The sequence below is a fragment of the Pelodiscus sinensis genome, chromosome 3, assembly GCF_049634645.1.
Source record: "Pelodiscus sinensis isolate JC-2024 chromosome 3, ASM4963464v1, whole genome shotgun sequence".
Lineage (NCBI taxonomy): Eukaryota > Metazoa > Chordata > Testudines > Trionychidae > Pelodiscus > Pelodiscus sinensis.
In genome coordinates this window covers 133,171,335-133,196,301 of record NC_134713.1, presented here as the reverse complement: position 1 = coordinate 133,196,301, position 24,967 = coordinate 133,171,335, and the positions used below count along the sequence as shown (strand labels likewise).

Below are 24,967 nucleotides of genomic sequence, written 5' to 3'. Positions count from 1 at the left end.
TAATTTTCTAATACAGAATATTTACAGAATTATGAGACACCCGAGACCAATTTTGATTTAACTATCTCTTGGATAAGATAGGAGTCCAGCTGTTTTGTTGCATAGTTTGAAAGATAAAACTACAAAATTAAACCTGAAAGTGAGCAGAGGTTCCCTGCAAATATTTTCTGTTATTTGGAATTCACAATAATTCCTTTTATTCTCCTATTTCTCTCTATTTATGTAGCACAAGAGAGGCATGGATTATAAACTTCTCAACAGCTGTGATCTTGTGGTACCCGTGGAGTGTGTATTGGCTCAAAAGTGCTTGACTAGCTCCTGATACCCAATTTCCTTCATATAATTCTGTTTCCTAAAGGGCTGGTTTTGAGAGTATTTTAAAATAAACATCATTTATACTTATATAACAGCTTTCATCTAAGGCTTCCAAAGCTTTTTGCTCAGGCAAGTATTATTCTCCCCATTATACAGCTGGTGAAACTGAAGCATGATTTAGTTAAAAGCACTTGTGAAAATGCCACTGATTGCCTACCTACACTTTTGGGCACCTAAACACCTTTGAAAAATCTGCCTCTAAGTGACTTGCCCCCAAATTACATAGTAAGTCACTGGCAGAGTTGAGAATAAAATCCATTTCTCCTCATTTCCAGTCCCTTGCTGTCACCATTACGCATTGTCCCCTCATACACACTGCATTATGAAATAGAGACATGAAAACGTGACGATTGATATGGTTACCAGCAGGACGGGAATAACTGTGATTTTAGAAAAAGTAATTTTTTCTGAGCAGCATACTAATTCACTAGACTCATGCTTATAATTTGAGTATTGAATAAAATTGGGCTCTTTCTGCTTGCAGATTGTCTGTGCTCAGCTTACAGGATTGTTGGTTTTTTGTGCGTCTGTAGACTGTTAGTGAGCAGTTCCTTGTGAGTAGCTGAAATTTGAGCTGTTTGTTTTGTTTTGATTGGAAACATGAGATGATCTATTGCTTCTGTTTCCTGCTCAAATGATCATAATTCTTAGAATCGGCTTTCTGGTCTCAATACTCACTTCTTATGAATTCACCTTCCTTGATGTTCTAATATTCCTGACAATGTTCGGTTTCCACGAGCATTCCAGGGAGTAATCTCAATCATTAGAAAAGTCATGGAAAGCAAACGCAGTCCAACAGCAAACTCTATTTTTCATTCCAGATATTATTTGGGGGAAAATGTTTCAGTACACATGCCCAACACTCTTTGTGCCAATGTAATCTTTTATAACCTTGATTGTGGCATGTTCTTACATATTCAAAGACAACTCTGTTTTTTCTTATCAAGTCCTTTTGTTTCTTGCTTTTGTTTCTGTCAAAACAGGATGTTGACATGCTGGCAGGTGAAGAGCAAGCCTGGAAAGACATCAAAGATGCCGTAACTAATGTGAAAGACCCACAGTCAGAAGAAGGTATCCTTTTAGTGACAGTGACAGTCAATGTCAAATGAATCTTCCTTGCATTTACTAACAATCCATAATGCCCACCTTGTATGCTTTTGCACCCCTTTGGGGGAAGAAAACATTCTTTCTTTAATCTTCCTTTTTTCATTTTTTGAAAAATAGATTCTTTGTTTAAAGTATAAACCAAAGAATATTTAAATTGAACCCATGATTATGTCATTTTAGAGTGCTTAGCCTATAATTTTGTCATGGCAGGGGCTATGTTCCGCTCTTTGTACAGCACCTTACTATAATATGACCTTGATCCTAATCAAAGCCATAATCCATGAGTAATTGTAACACTGAAAACAATTGTTCTTTGAATGATGTCCCCATAGAGGCTCCACTGTAGGTGACGGGTGGTCCCCGGAGCTGCAGATCGGAGCTTTTCAAGGAGTTGTCAGTTGGGCCGCGCATGTTCAAAAGGCACCTCATGCCGTTCGTTCGTTCGCACCTTGTGCGCGTGGCCCATCTCCCCCTTCAGTTCCTCACTTAGGGTGTGTCTAGACTACATCCCTGTTTCGACAGAGGGATGTAAATTAGACACTTCAAAATTACAAATGAAGCCGGGATTTGAATTTCCCGTGCTTCATTTGCATAATTACATCATGGTGCTCTTTCGAAATAGCACTTTTTTGAAAGTGAAACCACAGTCTAGACATGGTTCTTTCAAAAATAGAAGCCTTTTTCGAAAGCTCCCGTAAACTATAATTAAAACTATTTAAATGCCAAAATGTATAGCCAAAGTATGGGTAATTAAAACTGCAATTGCAGGTACAATTAAATGTGCCTCAATTTAGTTGTGGGAGCAAAATTATATATGCAAAATTGAGGGCTATTCTAAAAATTTAGGCTATCAGTTCTGGTCATTTTGCTGAAGTCATTAATCAAAAATATTAATTTGGGCTGACATAATGGAATTTAAAAATGTAACTGAAATTGCTATAGCAAAAGGTGTCAGGACTGTCTTATAAAAGCAATGTGGGCTTTTGATGTATATGATTTTTCTCAGGGGTGTGCTACCTGAAATGTTTCATCTTTCCTCATATCACGTCCCAGTGTAGCAGCAGTGTAAATTGGCGTGCATTTTTTTCTGCAATATCAGAAGACAGGGCTTGACAGATACTCATGTCCATTCACCAATAGTGAGCATGAAACCTTCCCTGCAGAGTGGGCCATTTATCCATCATCTTCTGCAAATGTTACACTTTCTTTTCAAACAAACAAGTGTTTAGAATGTAGGGTTGGGAAAGTTAGCACTTTCTAAATCTGCACACAGAGAGCCTTAAGCAACAAATAGCCCACGTTTGTGATTAAGTGCACAAATGGAACAGTCAAAGCTGAGCACAGGGCAATTACTGTGACAGGCGGGAAAAGGAAACCCCGTCTATCCCAGACCCCTGCACAATGGCTTCTCCTCTAGCTGAAGTTACAATTGGGACAGCTAATTTCTCCATTGCACTCAAACTGCTGATTGCAGGTTTTCTGGCTTGTGATTATGCACCTTGCCAGCCAGAATTTGGCCTCAAGAGGTTTGCGATATTACACTTTTCATATTAGATGCTACAGAATGTATGAAACAATATCTTGAGACATGACAGCATCTTGAGTGATGCCGAGCATCAGCAAAGGTGTTGATCTCGCTAGAGTGCCAATGCTTTATGCTTACTACAAACATTTTTATCAAGTGAAAATAATGTGGCGTTCTCCTTTTCATCTATCCTTAATCAGCCATAAAGGATACAGCGATGTGTGTCTGAGAGAGGAAGATTAAGGCATATATCTGAAATGACTGTAAATAGACTTTTAGAGGAGTGTTTTTAATAAAGGATTCTATAATCCTATCTTGCATTAACATCTGTATTAATATTATGCTAATATTTTCTCAGCAGGCATAGTGTAAGAATTCTTGTCAAAGTACAATTTGATATTCCTGTTTTATAGTTACTTTTTAAAATTAAGCATTTAATATAGTTCCTGGATCTTGCGTGAGAAATCAGTGTTCATAAATCATACCATTATTGGCACATAAAATAACAATGATAAATTATTTCCCTAGTAAAGTGGCTTACTATTTAAGGAACTCAAAACACTTAAACAATTAATTTAACCTCACAGGAACCAGGCCTTACAGGTGAGTTTTATGGAGTCTGCTTCAGGAAAGCCCACATACATGTGTTGTTAAATTTTAGTACATAAACTTTCCCATGGTCAGGTAAAACTCATTCCCTCACCCTGGGAGTATTCATGGTGTGCTTGAGTGCTTTGCTTGGATTGGGGCCTGTGCTACTTTATGACATTGGCATGAGTGTGGACCTGTGATCCCTATCATCTCATTTTAGGGGACTTTCTTTTATGAGATTAAACTATATGTTATATGCTAAGAAATGCTAAAGTACTTCAAATAATAAAATTGAAGCCATTAAAGCTGTTATGACAGTAGGGAGACATAACATATATACATATTAATATTTAAAGTAGGCTTAATGCAATAGGTTTGAGGCCCGATAGTTAGCATGAATGCTTGACATTCATAAGATTTAGCAAGATATAGATTGTGATAAATAACCAATAGAAGAACAAAAATAAATTAAAAATAGTTGATTTGGGGGATTATTGGTATATGTAACCTGGGATCGAACTGCATTGATGTATCAAGACCATTGGGAAGTGAACTGATGAAAATGCTTTGTATAAGCTAGAAAAGGTGTATAAAAAAGGTGTTTGCTTGAGCACATGGGGGTTGACAAGATGATGCAACCTGGACTGTCATCTCTCCTCATGATGTACTCCACTGATTACTTTCATCAGTGTTTGTTTTCAGTGGTCTCTAGAGCTATGTCTACTCTGCACATTTATTTCAGAATAAGCTATTCCCGAAGAGTTATTCTGAAATAGTTTATTTCAAAATAGCACATCTACACTGAAGGGAAGCCTCAAAATTAGTCCAAGGCAGGCTTTCCTAATGTGGACGCGCTATCTCGATTTAGAGCCCCAGAAAGCACTGGGAAGGAATAACTTAGAATGCCCCTGGTGAGGGGCTATTTCGAAATAGCAGAAGTGGTGTGTATACACTGCCCCTATTCTGAAATAGCTATTTTGGAATAGGCGCTATTCTTCGTAGAATGAGGTTCACAGAAATTGGAATAAGCCTCCCATTATTTCAAAGTAACACTATTGCTGTGTAGACGCTCGGATAGTTATTTCAGAATAACGACCATTATTCCAAAATAGCTTTGCTGTGCAGATGCACCTTAGGAATATGATAACATTACACATTTGTATCTTTTTTGTATCTTTTTTGTGGTCCTGCAGTAATAGTTTAATTTCTGTTTGTAATTAAATCTTCAGGTCCATATCTACGTGACTCATCAACCTCACTTATCATTAAAGCTCTACCTGAGTAAAGAACCTGTCATTAGTGACATATGTAATTTGCTTTCTAAATTAATCAAAGGCTATATGAGATTAAATAAACTGTCATGTTCTTTGAGATTCTTGTATGGTAAGTGCTATATAAATGCACAAGTATTATTATTTTGTTTGCTAGGATATATCTCGGCATATTTATCAGTGGGATTGTTCATGTGCTAAAATTGAAACTATGCCGAAGTGTTTTATTGGATCAAGGCCATAGTATCCATTTTATCGATCAGAAAACTGAAAACCATGTCTGATTTCCTCTTTTTCCTTCATATGGCTTTTATGCTAGTGTAAGTCCATATTCTACCAAGCATTTATTTGTGATTTACACCAGGCTAAGTGAAAGGAGAATAGGTTAAGTAACTTCAGTACATGATGATGATCAGTGTGGTTTGCAGTATGGATTGATCCTTCATTCATTTGACTGTGAACCCCAATTCACTTTTATTCTCTTTATCTTTCTCGCCAAAATCTTTAAAACGTAAGCAACAATCAGACAGCAAAACTACAGTGTTTTTTCTCTGTTATCCCTGAAACCTGCAGTGCTGCTTCTCTGTCACAACCAATTATATCACCAGCAAAACCTTGCTCTTCAGAACTATTTCAAATAAACAGAAAATTAGGTATCCGCAGGCTCAGTTTTAATTTCACGAGAACAATGAAGAAATCACTCCAACCCGGAAGAGGTATTTTAAGAAAATAACATTTCACATAGCTAAAGAATAATTATAGCTTTGTTTTGCTTCAGTTATATATGATCATAATAACAATAATATCCTCTCATCTCGTCACCTTTCCTTTACTCCTTACCATTTAAAATGCAGCCTTCGTTAGAAGATGGTTTTGTTAACTGTAAACAAAACGTGGGTACCTGAGGTACCACTTATGCTTTTAAGTAGCTTTTTTTAAGAGTTGAAACAGCCTGGAATAATGGGATCTCTTTTATCTTAATGCCCCGTAGCTCTTATTCGGTGCTAAAAACATTGAAACTTGTATTTTTGTTTGATGAAGATGAATCCTTAACTAAAGTTAATAACAGAGTGGGAGCAGGTTCTGGCTATGTGCCAGGCTCTTCTAAATAAGAATGGGGATCGACTTCCGGACACAAACATCTATCTGCTGAAAATGCTTGACTGTGCCATGGACGCCTGTATTAATCTCAGACATTGGGAGGAAGCTTTGCTTTACGGCAACAGGACTCTAAAACCATACAGGTAAGAACTGTGATGACAGTGGTTTATTCAGCTGTCCTACAGGGAGACCTGTTTATTAAAGGTAGATTTCCTCCCCCACCGAGACCATTCGATGCATGCTGATCACTGTTATTCCTGAAAGTGCTTTGGTGCACACCTTCAACCTCAATTTCCCAGTGTGCTTTCTGGATTAGCATATGAAATAAAATATCCATTCTGCTTGGGTAGTCAACAGAGCAGAATGTGAAATATTAATGGAAACTACAATAGCAGATTTGATTATCCACAGGATCCTTTGTCAGCTTCTGATCTTTTTATAAGCACATCATAGCCATCATTCCATCATCAGAAAAATCACTTGTTGATAGAGACTGTCGCCATGAGAGCTTCTGTGTTTGAAATGGAGAGTGGGCCTGAGTATGTGGGAAGTTCCGGTAAAATGTGTAGAGTTGATTGGTAGGGATGGAATTAATGTAAATTAATTCATACGAAGCACGAAGGAAATAGTGGTAAATGGACCCAAGTGATTTATTTCGTTGACATCAGGAGGCTGAGCTGGTGAAGGATCGTGCACCTCCCTCCTAGTTAGTGTTTGTTCTTGTGCTAGATGCTGGGGGAAGATTCTGAAGTTGTTGGCCCTGTAGGATGTGTCTACATTGCGGTTCTGGCAGCAGCTATAGCTGTCAGGCCCATCCAGCCTTCTGGGTCTGAGCTCAGGAGGCCAGCATGTAGATCTGAGCAGTCTGGTAGAGGAGAGATGGGGAGGGAGCTAACGTGGCTTGCATTGGCCTGTGGCTCCCCTGCTGGTGCCAGGTCTTTTGATTCTGAATGTGTTGAGTGTTCTCGAGTGCCTATGTAGACACTACACCTTCTGTGCTGGCCCTGTACAAGGCTTAATACGTTACAGCTGTGTAAACGGAAAATAAGTTTTTCATTGCAGTATCCAGTTCTTCTCTTAGTCCTGCTTTATCATTCCAGAAGCACACAATGAGGCTCTGCAATTTCAGTGAAATGTCGAGGCATGGAAATGCAAAACAATGCATTCTGCTGCGAACATGAACATCTTACCCTCGGCCCATCTTTGATTTCAGTAGGCTGCTGTCAGCGTTTGGGATTTTGCTCTGGAAGCTGTCCCATTAGCCTATTATCTCTGAATAACTTAGAAGGGACTTGAAGTGCATCACAGCACCATATCGTAAGAAGTGTTTTCACCATACTGTAAAAAGAAAAAGGGTTGCATAAGTTATGGGTGGCAAGAGTGGCAGAAATCATACATCTGTAGTGGCTGTGACTTGTTATAATGAGAGGGCATGAGTGCTTTGAAAAAGCCAAACTCTTTATGAGTGAAAATCATCCCTGTTCAACAGGCCAGCACAAACCACATGACCACACAAGTCCCACTTAACTTTTCAAAACAGGGTTTAAGTGGAAAATTCAATAAGGCATAGGACTTGCATCAGCTCTTTGAGCCGGAGCGAATTTCATCACAAATGAATGCAATGCCCATTTGAATGTTCACTTAAAAAATCTTCCCTTGTCGTTTCTCCTTTAACCTATTAACAATGACTTTGGAGCAAGCCATGCTAATTCGTTTCGCCATACATTTCATAGCATAAAGATCACAGTAACAGAGAATGCAATTTTATCAGCTCTTTTAATAAATCTTCCTGTTTGTTTTCTGGGATATGCATCAGTGTTCAAACCAATTAGTACTATAGGGTTGTTTTATCACCCTGTACATTCAGTTAAAGTGTTTCATATAAATGTTACTTGCATGAGAAATTTGATCTCTTTTGTACCTCAAAGAAGTTGCTCTTAGTCTATCTAGATCCAAAAGGATGTTCTAAAGAGTGATGTTTTCAGTTGAACTTCACTTCTTTTTACTTTCAAGCCATCACTATAAGCTTTAAAACACCTGACAAAAAAATCCTCAGTTTCTCATTACAACAAATTGTGCCCTGCGCAGCAGGAGAGAAAATCCTAGGAAATCTTCTGGGATACATTGAATTTCTCCTGTTGAATCAATCTACTGCTTGGCTGCTCCTGTAGTTCCATTACAGCTATCTATTTTCCTTTTCTCAGCTCTGGAAAAAATATTCATACTGTTCTCCACAGGGATCACTGAAATACTCAAGCCATCAGCATGTATGAGGAATGATTGCAGCACCAGTAAAAGACTCTAAAGAATTGGTCAAAACCAATTTTAATTTTAAGTAATGTGTTTATTGTGTATGTCCCATTATTTAACCAGCAGGATTAATATTCACTGCTGTGTGCTGTTTTTAATGTATATTTTCACTACAATAGTTACTTAATTTTCAGAATCATCCAGTTTATATGAACTGGTACAGACAATTGGCTACATTGCATAAAAAATTATTTATCAAATGTATATATTCAATAGATATCTTCCAGATATACTGAATTGTGATATTTTAGAGAAAAAAATATTGTCTGAGTGCTGCTGATTATTTCTAGAGCTTTGAAAAAAGAGAGGAAAGGTGATAGCTGTCAAAATGAAAAACTACTGATTAGTTTGTCTTAAACCATAATTGTCCATAATTTGTTGAAACCTATAACATGTACTTTCACCGAATAGTCTAAACCAAACAATTTTAGACAGCTTTTCTTGTAAATTCCAGAGCAACAATTTGTCTGCCCAAGAACCTTAACAAAAGTTAACAGATATTTGCTTTAGTGAAAACCAGCCCATGTCACAGTCAGCACTCAGCAGCTTGCAAAAATAAACTTCCTTACAAAAATCCTCATGAGCCCTAACCACAAAAATAACAGAGTATCAACAAGAAGTGCTAGTCAGGTTTGTCATGTCTCACTTAACACACAAACTCAGTTTTCACTCCTCCTCATAAAGGGCTTGATCTGGGGTATTTATTCAGGCAAATTTGTACTAAATTAGATCTGAGAAAGGGCCTGAGGATTTGAGCCTTAAACTATGGTCAGAGCACATAGGCTCAGTCCTGTCTTTTCTTACCCCAAGCATCCAGTATTGAATTCCAGACAAATATCAGAGGTAGGCATCCAAGATAGGCAGTAGGACCTGGTATAAAAATCTGCTACATGGCATTAGCGATAGCAAAATGCAGCGGGGGTGGGGGAGTAGATGTTAGATCGTATCATGGGCATATTGGACTTAAGGTGCAAGATAATCAGGGTAGCATCCTATTTCCACCTCTGAATCTGGAGAGAGCTGGAGATGCAATGGGATTGGTGGGGTTCTGTTGCAGACGCCCCAGTTTAGCAAAGCACTTATGCTCATACTTATGTTCCTCCCTGATCATTACAGTCAGACATAATTACGTGCTTAACTCAAGCCCCATTCCCTGCAGATGGACCTGTTGCTGTCTTGGTCACCAAACCATTGCGCCCTGTGTAACAGCATTAGGGGGTTATTGCTGACTCAGAATTATACAGCTTCAGGCTTGAGCAGAGGAAATGTCTTTTGTCCCACGGCCAGTGATTCAGGAATGAGGAGAGAGCATTTCAGTTGTGTCTAAAGAGAGAGCTGTTACTTCAGTGCTGGACTAGATAATATTGCAGTAACTGGCACTCAGTCTATGCACATAAACAAGAGACACTTGTGCATAGAACAGAGCATAGCGGGACTCAGAATATTTTCTGAACAGATTGTTGAATTTTCATGAAGTATTCATGAAATGTAGGGCAATACTTCTAATCTAAAATCCTCATGCCGTAAAGTAAGTTGCCAGTTCCTGTCTGTATAGATCTCAACTAAATCTGTTTCTTCTCCACAAACCATCTTAATGTAAAAAGCTGAGTAGAAATGAATAGCTGTGGAGCTTACTGTCCTAGAAATAGGCTGAATGGCTACCTTTTCTTTTAAAGCCTCCAAGAAGGCTCCAAGGTGTATTGTCATCTTTTTATTTGATTGATTTGTCTCTTTGTTTAACGAGTCTTACAAATAAGCCCTTGCACTTAAATGTGTGTGTCTTTTATAATAAGTATGTGATAGGTGCAGTGGCTAAAGCCAGCTAAAAGAAAACTGTGTTTCTATTCTTGATGTACTCTACAGGATTGGTAGCTAAGAGGCATAACATGGCATTATGAGGCACGTTGCGTGTACTTTCTACTAAAAGTCAATCTCCAAGAATACTGCAATGAAGCAAACTGTTGTGATACAGGACACCACTAGGGGATGCTAGTGCTTCAGGGTTTCAGTCTAGTAGCCAAAGGGCAGTTCATGAATGTGGGAGGTTCCAAAGAAAGTTGTGATTGACTGGAAAAATAGGGGAACATACTGATAGTGAACAAAGTTCAGTGGCATTGTCTGGGTCATATAACCTCTGTAGTAAAAATAACATACCTCTCTGTTCATTTTACATTAGAACAAATAATTGAGAAGGTAAAAAGGCAGCTTCAGACAAAGACTGTAAGAGAGAAAGAAATGGGAGAATGATGTTCTGCTTTCCTCCCTTATTTGTGGTTTGTACAAAATGGCAGCATATGCATCTATCTGATATTTAGAGCCAAATGCTTACTGGAAGAGCCACTGAAAACTATAACAGAAATAAATTAATGAAAAAGTGCCTAAAATAATGCAGTCTTTCGGGGGAAAGTCATCCCCAGAGGGTATGTTTTTCATTCCATCTACAAATTGAGAAAACAAAATTGTTGAGAAAGATTTATGGTAAATTACTTCAGGATCTAACAGAACACTTTGAGGCTGCAGCAAATAAATGTGAAAAAATGGGCCCACCATCAGGGTTATTTGTAAATGACATCATGACTGGAACTTGAACTGTGAGTCAGCAGTGATTTCATAGGGTTGTTATCCAGATCAGGGTAACAGACAAAAGAGTGAGTGAGATATAATTCTGTAAAAAAGGGACAAGGTTTTCATGCAGGGGCTGTATTTGCCTATGTGAATGTACAGCCCGTAGATACTGATGCTGATTGGAGCACATAGGCAGATGCAGCCCCTGCATGAAAATCTTGTCCCTTTTTTCAGTAAAGCAAGATAGGTGAGGCCAAAAAAGGTAAGAAACGAAAGGTACTGAATGGCTGAGAATTGATAGAATGATGTGGATCTTTCTAGATGTAAAGCACCAGAGCAAACTCCCTGCAGGTTACTGGTGACCAGAAGTTACTAATTTGATGCTTGTTTAGTGGCTTGTATACAATATGTTGATAGTCAGTGCCTAAATACCTGTATTCTGATAAATGATAATTGCATATACTCCTAGGCAACAGGTTTATGGCTCATTGTTTGCTTTGTGTACATCTGTCTAGCACTTTAGACATTGGAGTCTTCCAATTATTCCCAAATTCAGGTGACACAGGTGAGTACCTGAATCCTGATTCTGTTATTGGTGGATACTGATTTGTAGTCTCGCTCTAAAAAACTCTTGTTTTTTGAATGGAACTTTTTCTTAACTAGATCACAGAGCCTTGCAAAGACTCTCCCTTTTATGTAGTGTTGCAGCCCTGTGGAACTAGCAATTACAGTGGGGAGTGCTGGAAATATCGAACCTACATGAGGATCAGCTGCACTACCATGTAATACAAGGGGACACCGACCTGGTCAAAGAGTAAGCTTCTCACCTCTACTACACCTGATATGAATATTGGATTCTAGCAAAGTACAAAGGGAGAGGAATGGAAGTGGGAATGAGTGGATACTGTTTATTCCCTCTTTCCTGTCTGTGAAAACCTTCCCATGCATATCTGCCCCCTGCCTCCTTTTCTTCATCATATACTCTGAAAATCTGTTCACCCTAAAATAGAAGCAAAGCACTATCTCCTGCTCTTTAAATCAAACCTGAGACTCAGCAAGGAGATCCTACCTACCGTGAGTAGCCTATTTCTGTGGTTAAATAGGCAATTCAGGGGGAGATCGTTTTGGGGGATTATTTTTCAAAATGTCCTAGTGTCTCCTGAGTGTGTAGTAACGTTGCAACATTCCCTGGGTCAGTTTTCCATTTCGTTATCAAGCAAGACCCAGGAGCTGAAGCCCCCCCAGTTCCTTGGCTTTGAAGGAAGCAGTAAATAGGAAATAACATAACAAAGGCAGAGGTGGAAAACAAGAATTCATCTGAAAGTCAAAGGAGGACAACACATGATATATGTACTGAAAATACCAACAGAGAGAGAGACTGATGAAAATGTAAAGGAAAAGGCACAAGAAAGTAGAAAATAGGCTGCCTAAAGGACCAGCTGACCTGACCCAAAAAACCCACAGCAAAATAAAAATAACAAAGAGACAAATCACATCACCTCTGGAAAAATATGCGAAGCTGACAAGGAACAATGAAAAAGTGTAAATGGAAACAGCACAGAAAAAAAGAGACCTCACTGAAGAAAGGTGAAGAATCCATCACACACGGGACCAATAAAGAGGAGGAGGGGCAGAGAAAGAACATGAAAAAAAAATCAGAGATCAACTAAGAAGAGGAAAAAATGAAAATATCAGAAAAGGAGAGGAAAACAAACCTCTCCTGGTCTAGAAAAAAAAATCCTTCCACTGCTCTTCCTCCCCCTCCACAGACCCCCGGAAAAAAAAAAGAAGAAAAGAAGAAGGAAAACAAAATACTTTCACAACTGCAACACTTGCCTAAGAGGAAAATCAGCTTTCTCCAGCTGTTCAATGCACTCTTGAAAGATATGGGCGACAAGCTGCCAAAAGTGAAGATAAAGTTGTAGGATCAAAGAATGCTCATTACAATCCCATCATGAATATATTTCCATATTCATTCCAGTGCTTTACCAAGAATGATGCATTCCGAAAACTTAATGTATGAATAAGGCTGGTCAGCATTTCAGAAGTCTCTAGGTAACTGGTGAAAGTGACAGCCAACAAATAGAAGCATGATAGACAGTTCTTGCCTTTCAGTTGTTCTCCACCAAATTAAAAAAGAAAAAGAAGAAAAGAAAAAAAATCTCTTAGCGCAGAAGCCTATTTGGCAGACTTTGAAAAATGGAATTATATCCTACATCACTATGAAACAAAAGGCTCAATACACACATTCATGAAAAAGAATAACCATTTAGAAGATTAATTTTATAGTTACCAAGAAATTGTGCAAGACTGACCACAAATTTTTTTTAGATAATTCCATATCAGATAATGGCAAAATATGTGTTTGCGAGATTTTGCTCTAAACCATGCAAGATACTGTACACTGCTCTGCTCAAGGTGGCCCAATACATAAGCTTTGTACCCTAAGAAATATGATGCAGTTTCCCTGAAGATCTTATAAAAGGTCGTGAAACTTGTGACCACGGAATGTATGACATGTTAGTTACTAGCTCTCAGGAATAGTTGGAGATAGTTATCTTAGGGTATGTCTACACTACCACCCTAATTTGAGCTAGGGTGGTTAATGTAGTCAGCCGGAGTTGCAAATGAAGCCCGGGATTTGAATTTCCTGGGCTTCATTTGCAACTCCGGTTGACTACATTAACCACCCTAGTTCGAACTAGGGTGGTAGTGTAGACATACCCTCAGATAACTTGTCTTACCATTGTAGAGTAGTTGTCTAGTAGGCCGTACTTCTTTCAAAGAATTTCAAAATGTAAAGCCACATTGAGTAATGTTACTTCTCATTTAGCATTTCAGAATGAAAAGCATGTGACGTACTTGAGGTGAGAACCATCCTGCATACTTTCCCTTACTCTTATCTATTGCTCTCTGTCTGCACAGTGTGTTGATCTGTGGATTGTCTTGTTGGCGTGTGTGTTGCACAGGTAAGCACTACCAATGCTGGACGTTTATCAAGAGGTGTACACTAGCTAGCAAGTTGTGCAAGGCTGCTTTCTCTGTCAACAGAGACCAGCTTTTCCTTCCTCCACAAAAAAAGGCACAGACAAGATTATGAGCTAACTGGAAGTATGTTGTTTTCTAGATAAATGGAGATTTTCAAAAGATTATGGACTCAGAAGTACCTTCAAGTCCCTGCCCCCATATTGAGGACAACTGTTCATTTGTCCAGTGTTTTATGGTGGAGCTATGTCTCCTGGTACATGGAAGAGGAGAGGAAGAGGCAGTTGTTACCCCTTCTTGAGCACTGTGTGCTTCCTGTTGCACCCAGCTGTCTCTGATAGCTGGTGCAGAGGGCCTGGCCTGCTCCTCCCTTACCACTCGCAGTGACTAGGACTTTCACTGTATGTAGCTTTTTGAAATTGTACTGCTCATTGCATCTTTTGGAGCCTTGCATTCCTTAGAAGAGGCCAAAACACAATTTGACCTTAATATTTATGTCAATGTCAATTTGTTCCATATATCTCAGGATGGATTGAATTGCTTAGTTCTGGGCAACATTAAAATGAAGCATAAGGTCCTTATTACCGGAGTGGGAAAAGGGCATTTTCTAACATCAGTTAGTTTGTAATGTCCCCATATGGAAAATTCCCTGGGCCCAGTTCACTGTTAGAATCAATAATTTCAACTCCACTGAAGTCAGTGGCAAAATTCTCATTGATTTCAATGGGGACAGGACTTGCTATAGGTGAACATGTCTCAGTATATAATCTGGGGCACTACCTTCCTGTTTTGGAAGCAGAGTGCACCGTTTCTGATGTGTCTGTTCAGATTCTTTTGGGGCTAGAATTTGCTTCACTTTTGAGAAGGAGATGTGTGTGACAAGTGAAGCAGAGTATATAGAGGTACACTGGCATATAAATGTAGTTCATTTCACACATGAAAGACAGTTGATTATGGTGGCAAAAATATGCCAAAGGACAAAAAAAAATGGTTTAATAACTTTCCTAGGTTTTCATCACATTAAAAGTGATGTGAAAGGAGAGAAAAACGTCATAGGAAATGATTTATTGCTTGCTCAAGCTCACTTTTTTCTAAAATAATATTTCATGAGCTGAGTGTGCTTCAGTGAAATAAATACTGCACATTAATACAAAAGGGCAGCTTCTCAGCTTGTGCAAATTGATATCAATGGAGCAGTGCTGTTTTACACCAGATGAGGATGTAGTTGAAACATTTTCAGTAGAAGAGCACGTCTCAATGGGCATGAGTGCTAGTATCCATGCTGCCCACAATGTCCACGTACACCAGGCTTCTGTTGTTGCTGCCTTCTCGCTGGATAAGTGATCCCCATCAGAGTAGAGTGCTCAGGGCAATGGCTTTCTCTGTGTCTCAATAATTCACCCATTCATTGTATTAGTATACACTTGGTTGAGATCCAGTTAAACTGGGTTGTCTAGAACAATGTTTAGGCCAAACAACTGCATTTCAGTATACAGAGCAGACCGTTCATACGGTGACTTCTGCACTGTCCTCACCTTGACATTTCTGGCTGCAATAGCTACCCTTTGGCAAATTTTCACTTGGCTTTGTTTAGTCAGGGTTTATAAAAGCTATTCGATTTGCTGGGTCCTTGGCGGCACTGGTGACAGCAGTGGCTTATAGAGAGATACTTTACCCTTTATCTGAAACAAAGTCAGAGCATTTTATTCAGTACAATAACATTAACCCAGCTTGTGATTAAGTGCTTATTGAGTTCCATTTCCTTATAAGAACATGTGTAAGAACCCAAGAATGTACGCCACAAGTGAACTAAGCATTAATCTGTCAGCAGCTTAAGTGTGTTTGGGATAGTGCAATGGAAATATGCAATATAGTGACACATTGTTTGTTCGCTGGGAAGCATTTAAGAGCAGATGGAACCTGTAAAATAGACTGATTCATGGAAGTGCACAGCCTGTATCAGCATTGTTAGATGTGCCTTTGTTTTAACCTGTATAAACACAGGGCATGGATTTTTTGGATTCTCAGTAAAGTGACAGAAGCTGAGGTTTTGGGGAAAAAAAACATTAATACTATACAAGACTTTATCTGGGGCTGTGGGAGGGGGTGTATTTCAAAAGGTGTCCTCCTTGATCCTGAAACTAAAAGTTGGGAAAGAAGAAAAGTACCTTAATGGAAATGCCCTAAAGAATTGAATGGCCATGCAGGCTGTGATTTTCAAAGCAATTTGGTGCCCAAATCCCATTAAAGTTTCAAAGGGACACCTACCTGCATTAAGCTCCTTTGAAAATTAAACCAATAGGATTCGATAGCAATGTGGTGGGATTCTGTAGAAATGATTCCATACACCAGTGCAATTCAATGCTGACCACTCTACAGAATTTTTTAAACCATTTCTTAGATTTCTATAGAAAGTGGCTATAATTCTGTGTTGGCTCAATGTGGTTTTTCCAAAGGGGTGCATCTGAAAAGGAGAGACCTAGGCATTTCATCCTGAATGGCGACCATCTGGGTTCCGCCATTTACAAATTTGTGATGCATAATAACCAATGGGGTGTACTCAGGCAGACCCCTATGTCCATGCAGAGCTCCAGTGACCACTTCAGGATCCTAGCAGAGTCAAGTAATAACATCTCCTCTTTGGCATTTTGCAAGTCAAACTGGGCTGAAACTAGGTGCAGTCTCTATAGCCAAGGTGCATTTTCATTTTTTTAAAAACTGAATTAAATCAATTCAGTAATTTAATGGAAGAAAAAATCAAATTCAGAGAAGGCTAGTTTTGTAAGCTGACAGCAAAGGTCAAAAGACTTTATTTTGGAGGCCCAGAGGTTGTCAGTTTTTAGTATGTCTTTCATTCCATCAGCATATAATTTATTTTAAAAAATGTAGCATGTATAATTGGATCTGTTTGAATTGGATGTATTGTGGAAAGAGGGCTATATTGATTTTCCTTAACTCTAAACTCAATGCATTTTATGTACATTACATAATGTAATTGTATTGAGCCATTTTTTTCATTTTTGTTTTGGTGTGTTTGTGGGTAATGTCCTGTGATGCTTGTAATTTTTAAAAGGTACTATAAAGGCTGATCCTCTTCAAGGATATGTAAAAAATGGCTCAACACTTACGCCATAAATGTAGTTTAGATGGCAGTGCTATTAAATACAAAACACTGTGGCTCAAACCATTCTTGTCCTGGAATTCTGTATCATGTATAATATTCTTACTACCCAAACCAGGCCAACAGAATAACGTGTTAAGTCGTATAGAGACAATATGCCAGCTGCAGACCCAGTACGTGCTTACTATTGCAATAGCTTCAAATGAATTATTGACATTTCTGTTAAAGATTCTTTTTTATTGTTCCACTGCTCACCTCTTTGTCACCTGAGAAGCCCGCTCCCCTCTCCCCGCTAGGGAAGAGCTGGGAGTGAAAAAGGAGAGCAAGCACAAGCAGCCAGAGAAGGTTAAGCCCAGTTCTGAGAGTGATAGGTCTCATATCCAAATTCCCACTTATTCTCAGATCCATGCAAATTCCTCTTTGAAACAATGTCTCAAAGGTCAGCTTCTGCATTTGTATTGACATGACTGCTCACAGCTATTGCGCTTCTCAGAGGAAGACAGGTAATGGTTTGAATTTGTATTGCACTTGATTTATGGAGTTTACACTATGTCTGTGGAAATATTTTGCTTTCCTTGCTGGTTTTTATCCTACACAATTGCTTTTTTTAACATCTATGTAATAAAAATGGTCATAAGGGCCTGATTTTAAAAACACAGGAAATTCGGAGATATAGCTGCAGCAGCATCTTTATCTGATCCCTGTGTGTGAAAATATTGCCATAGACGGTATGCCTGTCTTATGAGACTCTTTGCAATACATAGGCAGGGTTCAGTGGGAAATTCTTTACATTGCCAATTTAAGCAACATCTTCCATTTACTACCTAAGTGAAAACTTTGAAAAATATCAGGCACTATTGTGGATAATGGCAAAACTTCTGTTGAATTCAGCAAGGTCAGGAGGATTTCACTCATTGGGTTAGAAACTAGCTCCCTGATGAGTTGGATTGAAGTGTCTGGTATACTTTATCCATTTGTTCTTTGTGACTAAAGACAGTTTTATAGAATCAGGGCTTGATTTTCCTTCCTTAGACTGGTTTTACACAGGCAGCACTCCATAGTTGTGAGTGACAAGAGCATCGGACCCATCACCTTTGGTTTCTACAGCAGCCTGTTATAATGCATTGACAGATATTTCCAGTTCTACATGTGGACCATGAGGCATGATCTGCTCTTTAATATTAGCATAGCAACACTTTTAAATTGAATTTTACTCATTATGAAGACATCTGTTTTTACAACTTGATGGAGATTACAAATGTTTATACTAGGTAACACATATGAAACAATTATACAAAATATAAAATTAAGATCTCCTTAGGCAGTATCAGAATATACTTTGCAGTTGGAACAAGCAAAGAGATTCTGGATAGTGCAAAATAAAAAGCACAATCAAGTCTTTTCCCTCATTATCTCTATAGCATGGGTGGGGAACCTAAAGCCTGGGGGCTGCATCTGGCCCCTGAGGTTTACCTCTCTCCGCCCCCCCCCCCCCCAGAATTGGGAGCTCATGCTGGCACTCCAGCCCCATGCCCCGCCCCAAGTCTCCTTCTGTGGGGCTGGAACATCAGTGCCAACTCCCCACTGTGAGGGAGGAGCCCTGAGCCTCATGGGCCAGAGTCAGGCAAGCCAGATGTGACCCATGGACTCTGCCTGGTGGGGGGAAGAAGCAGCTCTGCACGCTGCTGTTCCCCCACCCCCTCAGGTGGTGCAGGAAAGTGCTTCCTGGAGGCTTTTCTCCCACCAAATCTGCTAGCCCGGGTCCCACTAGGCTCTGCTGTGTGAGGGGAATGTGGGGGGGGGGTGAGGGGAGTGTTTTTCTGCTTCTCGGTTGTGGACTATGTCAGTGAGGTGGGGGTTTTTTTTTGGGGGGGGGAGGTTATTGTGCTTCTCATTTGCAGCCCCTGACTGATTTTGCTGCAGGTCAATGGCCCCCGTCCCAAAAGAGGTTCCCCGTCTGTGCTCTATTGGCTATCAGTGAAAGATGTGAAGCTGAGAGATCAGGGGAATAAAAAGAGAACTTATAAATATTGAATTGGCTCAAAACTGGCCAGACATATTATTTTTCTTTGCTTCAAAGGCACACAGTGCACTACAGAAGGTTATCTGAAGTTACGATCCTTTTCCAAATGGCAGTCTTCAGCAAGTTGATATTGCTGTACTTGCATAAAAACTCACCACGCGCTTATTTTTTTCTTTGAGAAACTCTGTTTCGGCCCCTTGTCTGCATCAGAGACACAAATAACCTGGTTGTCAAAACCCACCAGAAGACAGTGTGTCAAATTCAGTGATAACATGGTGGTGTAACTAATGTACAGGGTGGTGACTGGTCCCCTTGTAGCAGCTTTACACCCATGAACTTCCACTGGCTTCAGAGCAGTTACTCCTGATATTCCCCACAGTGGGTGAGAGACCCTCGTGGTGTTGGTCAGTCAGAAAATGGTAGTGCGCATCCCTGTAACTTGGACTGATTTGACATACAGCGGATGTGCGGAATTAGTGTAACTTACACCTTTCAGCTGTTCTGTGGGAGTGAAGTTCAGCCTCTGGCATAAGCAGGTGAGTATCAGAGGGCTTGACTACACTGTCACTTTACTGTGCTGTAACTTTCTCGCTTAGTGGTGTAAAACACCCTCTCTGGAGTGCAGCAAGTTACAGCACTTTACAGTGCCAGTGTGAACAGGCTCCCAGTGTAGGGAGCTGAGCTTCCAACATAGTTAGCTACTCCCGCTGTGGAGGTGGTTTACCTGGAGCAGGGGTGGGGAACCTCAGGCCCAGGGGCCGGATGAGGCTCACCAGCTTGCTTTGGTTCAGCCACTGAAGCTCAGGGCTTGCATCAGTGCGGGACTGGAGTACAGAAAATCTACTAGCCTGGGCCCCACTCTGCTCTGGTGCGTGAGGGGAATGTGGGGAGTATCTTTCTCCTGAGTCAGGGTATGTCTACACTGCCATCCTAGTTCGAACTAGGGTGGCTAATGTAGGCATTCGAAGTTGCAAATGAAGCCTGGGATTTAAATATCACGGGCTTCATTTGCATCTTGCCGGGTGCCGCCATTTTTAAATCCCCCTTAGTTCGGACTCCGTGCCCGCGGTTACACACGGCACAGAGTAGGTAGTTCGAATTAGGCTCTCTAATTCGAACTACCGGTACACCAAGTAACGGTAGTTCAAATTAGAGAGCCTAATTCGAACTACCTACTCTATGCCAGGTGTAGCCACAGGCACGGAGTCCGCACTAAGGGGGATTTAAAAATGGCGGCGCCTGGCAAGATGCAAATGAAGCCCGGGATATTTAAATCCCACTCTTCATTTGCAACTTCGAATGCCTACATTAGCCACCCTAGTTCGAACTAGGGTGGCAGTGTAGACATACCCTCAGGGACCATGTCAACAAGGGTTTCTTTTGTTTTTGCTTCTCACTTGTGTGGGGCCCCCAGCTGATTTTTCTGTGTCAGCGGCCCCTGACCCAAAAAAGGTTCCCCAGTCCTGACCTAGAGCCTAGAGCTATGGCAGCAATTTAAACCCAGCAATGCAGGGAAAGCCAGAGATGTGCCTGCTTACAGCAGAGTTGCATTTGGCCTCAGGGATGTTGGAGATGGTGCATCCTCCTTTTAAGGAGGGAGGGCTGTTTTATCTTATCTTGATGTTAGTTGCTTCCTCCTTTGATGTAATAATACATCATTATGGAAAAGTGTTGTTAAAGAAACATGCTCTGCAGATCTGATCTTTGCCTTGCCTTTTTAACACTTGAAATGCCAGCCGGGAACCAACAAGCTCTCAAGAGATCTCTTCCTTCTTTACATGTAAAATGTTGTCTTTTGTTACCCACAGAGTTCTCTGAAATACTATCCAAAACCACAGAAGCATATGTAAAACTGACCACAGATATGTACCATATGTGTACTGTATGGTTAAAGACTGAAGGCTTTCCAAACTAAAAACTAAGGGTCTACGATACCAGTCCTCAGTCTTACTCTGTTTTTTCTTAATGGTCCATGAATACTTGGTGACACGCAACAATGGAATGGAGAAAGATGCTGAGGTTTATTACAACAATCTGTAACCCGCTAATCCTTTTTTGTCCAATGACTGCAGAGGTGTTAATAGGGTACACAACTGTGTATAGTCCCTTAGAATACATGCTAACTACTTACCTAAACAGTCTGTTCCATCCTGCATGCTGGGAATACTTTTCCCAGACCTGAAAAAGAGTTCTGTGGGGCTAGAAAGCTTGTCACAACAGAAGTTGGTCTAATTATCTCACTCACCTTGTCTCCCTAACAATCCCTCATGATAGTTGATAAGTAACTCCACTATAAGGTGCTGTGCATAGGAGGCTTAGGATACATTCTTATTAACAAGCTATCTTGTTGGCTCAATGGTAAAAAATCACCAAGATTCCCTGTGTAAATTTTAGAGATGAGCTGAACAAATTCATCCTTGAAGCAACATTTCTGTACATTCTGATTTGATTGGCACGGATGTCACACTCCCATCTCTGTATCCTTTTGTTGTTGTTGCTGTTGTCTTTCTGTGTTTTTCTCTTCAGCATCTGAAGAAAGGACTTATAGCTCATGAAAACTTATGCTTTAATAGCCATCAAGTGAGCTGTATTAGGGTATCTAACCCATTTCCTCCACTTTTCTTCCCATTTAGATGGGTAAGGATGTGATCAGGGTGCCTGGTGATCTAAATTTGGTTGCAGAGTTGAGGTAGGGTAATTTTCCAAGTTGTTATAAGGAGCTATTGCTCTGACTAATGACTTAACAATCTAACTCAAAAACTTCAGAGTCTGTAACAGGAAAAACTTAAAAAACAATGAATAGCCTAGTAGCACCTTAAAGACTAACCAAACAAATGGTATGAACAGGGACATTGACTGGGTCACACACTACCTTCCACATCCTAATCACTTAACCAACCAAGTCATTAGGCTGTTCTTATCAGCCTCTTGTAACTATTTGAACCATCATAACTGACTCTCTTTTTTTCCCCTCCCCCTTCCCCCCTTTATTTATTCTTGCATCTGGACTTCTATCCCTCTGGTTATCTGATGAAATGGGCTGTGCCCACGAAAGCTCATGATACCATCTACATGTTGCGTTAGTCTTTAAGGTGCTACTAGACTATTTGTTGTTTTTTAAGTGTAACTGATTGCCCAGGAGCTGCCCTCTCTCATGGGAACCCTTGCCCAGCAACCACCTTCTTTAGGGAAGAGGTGAACAGAAGACCCTAATGACTCTTCTCTCTTCATTTCTCAGCAGTGGTTACCACTGCCACCCGTAATCCTCCTTTCAGAAATTGTTGTTGCTGTAGCCAAGACCAGGGAATATTCTTTATCCCGTCTTCTCTGGGGAGAGCGATTTCTTTTCTCATCCCCCTCCTCCTCTTCTCAGGCAAAGGAGAAGTGGGAAGAGCAATTCAACATGATCCCAATCTGGTTATGAATGCTCCATTCTGAGCGACTAGATTATGGTCAAGTGAAACTTCATTAGGAGACTGAGCCAAGAAAACATTCTTGTCAGTGGAAAAACTCCCATTGAATTCAGAGGAGCAATGCTTCACTGTGGGCCAAAATATACACCATCCTCTGTGACTGCACATTGTTCCGACCTAGGAAAAATTTGTGAAGAGGCCCCCCTTCAAAAATTATTGCCCACCCCTACTCTAGCAGGATGATGGGTCAGTAATGCAGGTATTCTGTCTGCAGCTGAAATGATTCCATTATCTTTTTTTTTTTCCTTGATGAGGAGTTACACACACCACTTTACCCTCAATACCTTTTTTGTACTGCCACTACATTTATCCATGCATTCCTGTTATTTGCTGCCTTGCCTCATCCGATTAGTATGTTAGATCTTATTGGGTCCCTTGCAATAGAAGAAGTTTTTCTACACTCAGGCAAACTTTTTTGGACCTTTCTCCCTCACTAAAACTATGCTCATTGAATATGACTGCTGTGTACATTGCCGTGCAAACTCACCTTACTCTGAGGCAATCACTACTGTGATTTTATTGCACATATTCTCCCTGCACCAGTGTATTACATGGATGACATAACCTTTCATAGCTTCCCTTCTGTGTACGGTTCCTTATGATTTGTCAGAGGTTTTTTTTTTTAAACAAGGCATGTTCCCACTTTCAGAGAACTCTCCTTTCCATTTCTTGTATATCAGTGCGACCTCCTGAAAATACAAACTATTTTATATGCAATGCCGTTATCAACCTTGTCTTTAGCCTCCCGATAAAGGTCAGGTAGATTGCTTAGGCAGGCGCTTGCCCTTCTAAATCCATGTTGGTTATCTCTTTCAGATAATTACTATCCATGTACTTCTCTGATATGCCCCAGGGTATTATTTCCACTCTTTGAATACTGCAAGGTTAAATTCATCTGTACCTGACACATTGAGCTAGGTTTCAACTGTTCTAACAGATTAAATACCAAGGGTTATTTTATTAGTCATCCAGGACTCTGGAAATAATGATAGATCAGGAAAAAAAGTATTATTCTCTGATGTAAATACTCAAATATTTGAGTTCCATAGGCTATTTCATTTCTCAATCTATAAATGTTCTAATTTCATTGTTCTCTAGTGAATAGCAGGAGCATATTTATATACTGTATATAAAAAAGCCACATGAGATGAGAAATAGAATTGTAAAATAGATAATACCAGAATTAACCTCCTTGCAACCACTCATCAGATGGATTTCAAAACACTGGAGAGTCATGGCTTCTCAGTGCTTCGTTTTTAGAACAATAATATTTTGTTATTAATAAACTAAAGATTGTCAACATTCCAAACCTGTCAGGAAAAACAGACAGTATAAGCATAACAGATTTTTTATTTTGCAATCTGTGTTTATGATGATAATTACAGCATACATATGTGGGGTTTACACACATCTGTATGTGTGAAATGCATTTTCAAACTTACTTGTTTCCAGGGAACATTGGATGTCTGGTGATCTTTCAAGTTGACTGACTAGCACAGTGATAGAAGAGATCTTATCCACAAATAAGTGTGTGCTTTTTAAATGTTAGTGCTGCTTCTAGTTGCCTTTCATTCTGACTTTTCTTCACAGCAGGACTTTGGAAAGACTGCACACAATAGGGTGGCATGACACAACGAGACAAGTAAAAGTGCTCCTTTCGAAATCTTTAGTGTGCTCTATGTTTTCAAATGAAAATGTACGATTCTGGCTCAGTGATGCTTTCAGGATATAGTATTGATTCCTAAGCTATGGTAACAAAATGAGACATTTTACTTCAACTAATCTCTAATGTCCTGCTCTGGAGCTTTTTACAGCATTGGGGGCCAATGCTCTCCCAATATGATGTATCATCAAACCGAAGAAGAGAAGAGAGCTTAGCACAGCAAGCAAGTCTCATTCTTTCAGTCTCCAAATAATTCACATTAGCTAGACTGTGCTTAGCTTATACCAACTACATTGGATGGGTCTTTGCATTTGCAAAAAAAGTAGATTTGAGAGGTAATCTTGGCCCTTGTCTCCTTCACATAAATATGCCCACATAGACTCATTGTACATGATCAGGTTCCAGGAGGAACACTGACAAATGATGCTGCAGTCTCCTACTCTAATGCTGTATCTCAAAGCAAAGTCTCTGATGAGTCTCCCTGGGTTGATAGGGAACTCGGTATGACATGTCTTTCTGCTACATCTGATCGTCTTCCTTTATGTCTTATTCTCATTTCCTGTTTATGATTGAGGGTACGTCTACACTGCAAGCTTATTTCAGAAAAAACTATTCTGGAAGATATCCTCAGGAATAGCTTATTTAGAAATAAAGTGTCCACACTACAAGGAAGCCTCAAAATTAGTCTAAGGCAGGATCCCCTAATGTGGCTGTGCTCTCTCAATTTAGAGCCCAAGGAGACACTGGGGAGAAATAACTTAGAATGGCCCTGGTGAGGGGCTATTTTTGACATAGCAGCAGAGGAGTATCCACACACCCCCTCTTCCGAAAGAGCTTTTTCGGAAGAGGTGTTATTC

General features: G+C 39.9%; 1 protein-coding gene across 2 annotated transcripts in view; it reads left to right on the top strand.

Moving 5' to 3' along the window:
* Positions 1 to 24,967, top strand: part of SMYD3 (SET and MYND domain containing 3) — a 612,222-nt gene that overhangs the window by 549,832 nt on the left and 37,423 nt on the right. For both annotated transcript variants that reach the window (XM_075924904.1, XM_075924902.1), the window contains exons 9-10: positions 1,359 to 1,446; positions 5,939 to 6,113. In XM_075924904.1, the coding sequence (XP_075781019.1) occupies positions 1,359 to 1,446; positions 5,939 to 6,113 (263 nt within the window). The remainder of the gene's footprint in view (positions 1 to 1,358; positions 1,447 to 5,938; positions 6,114 to 24,967) is intronic.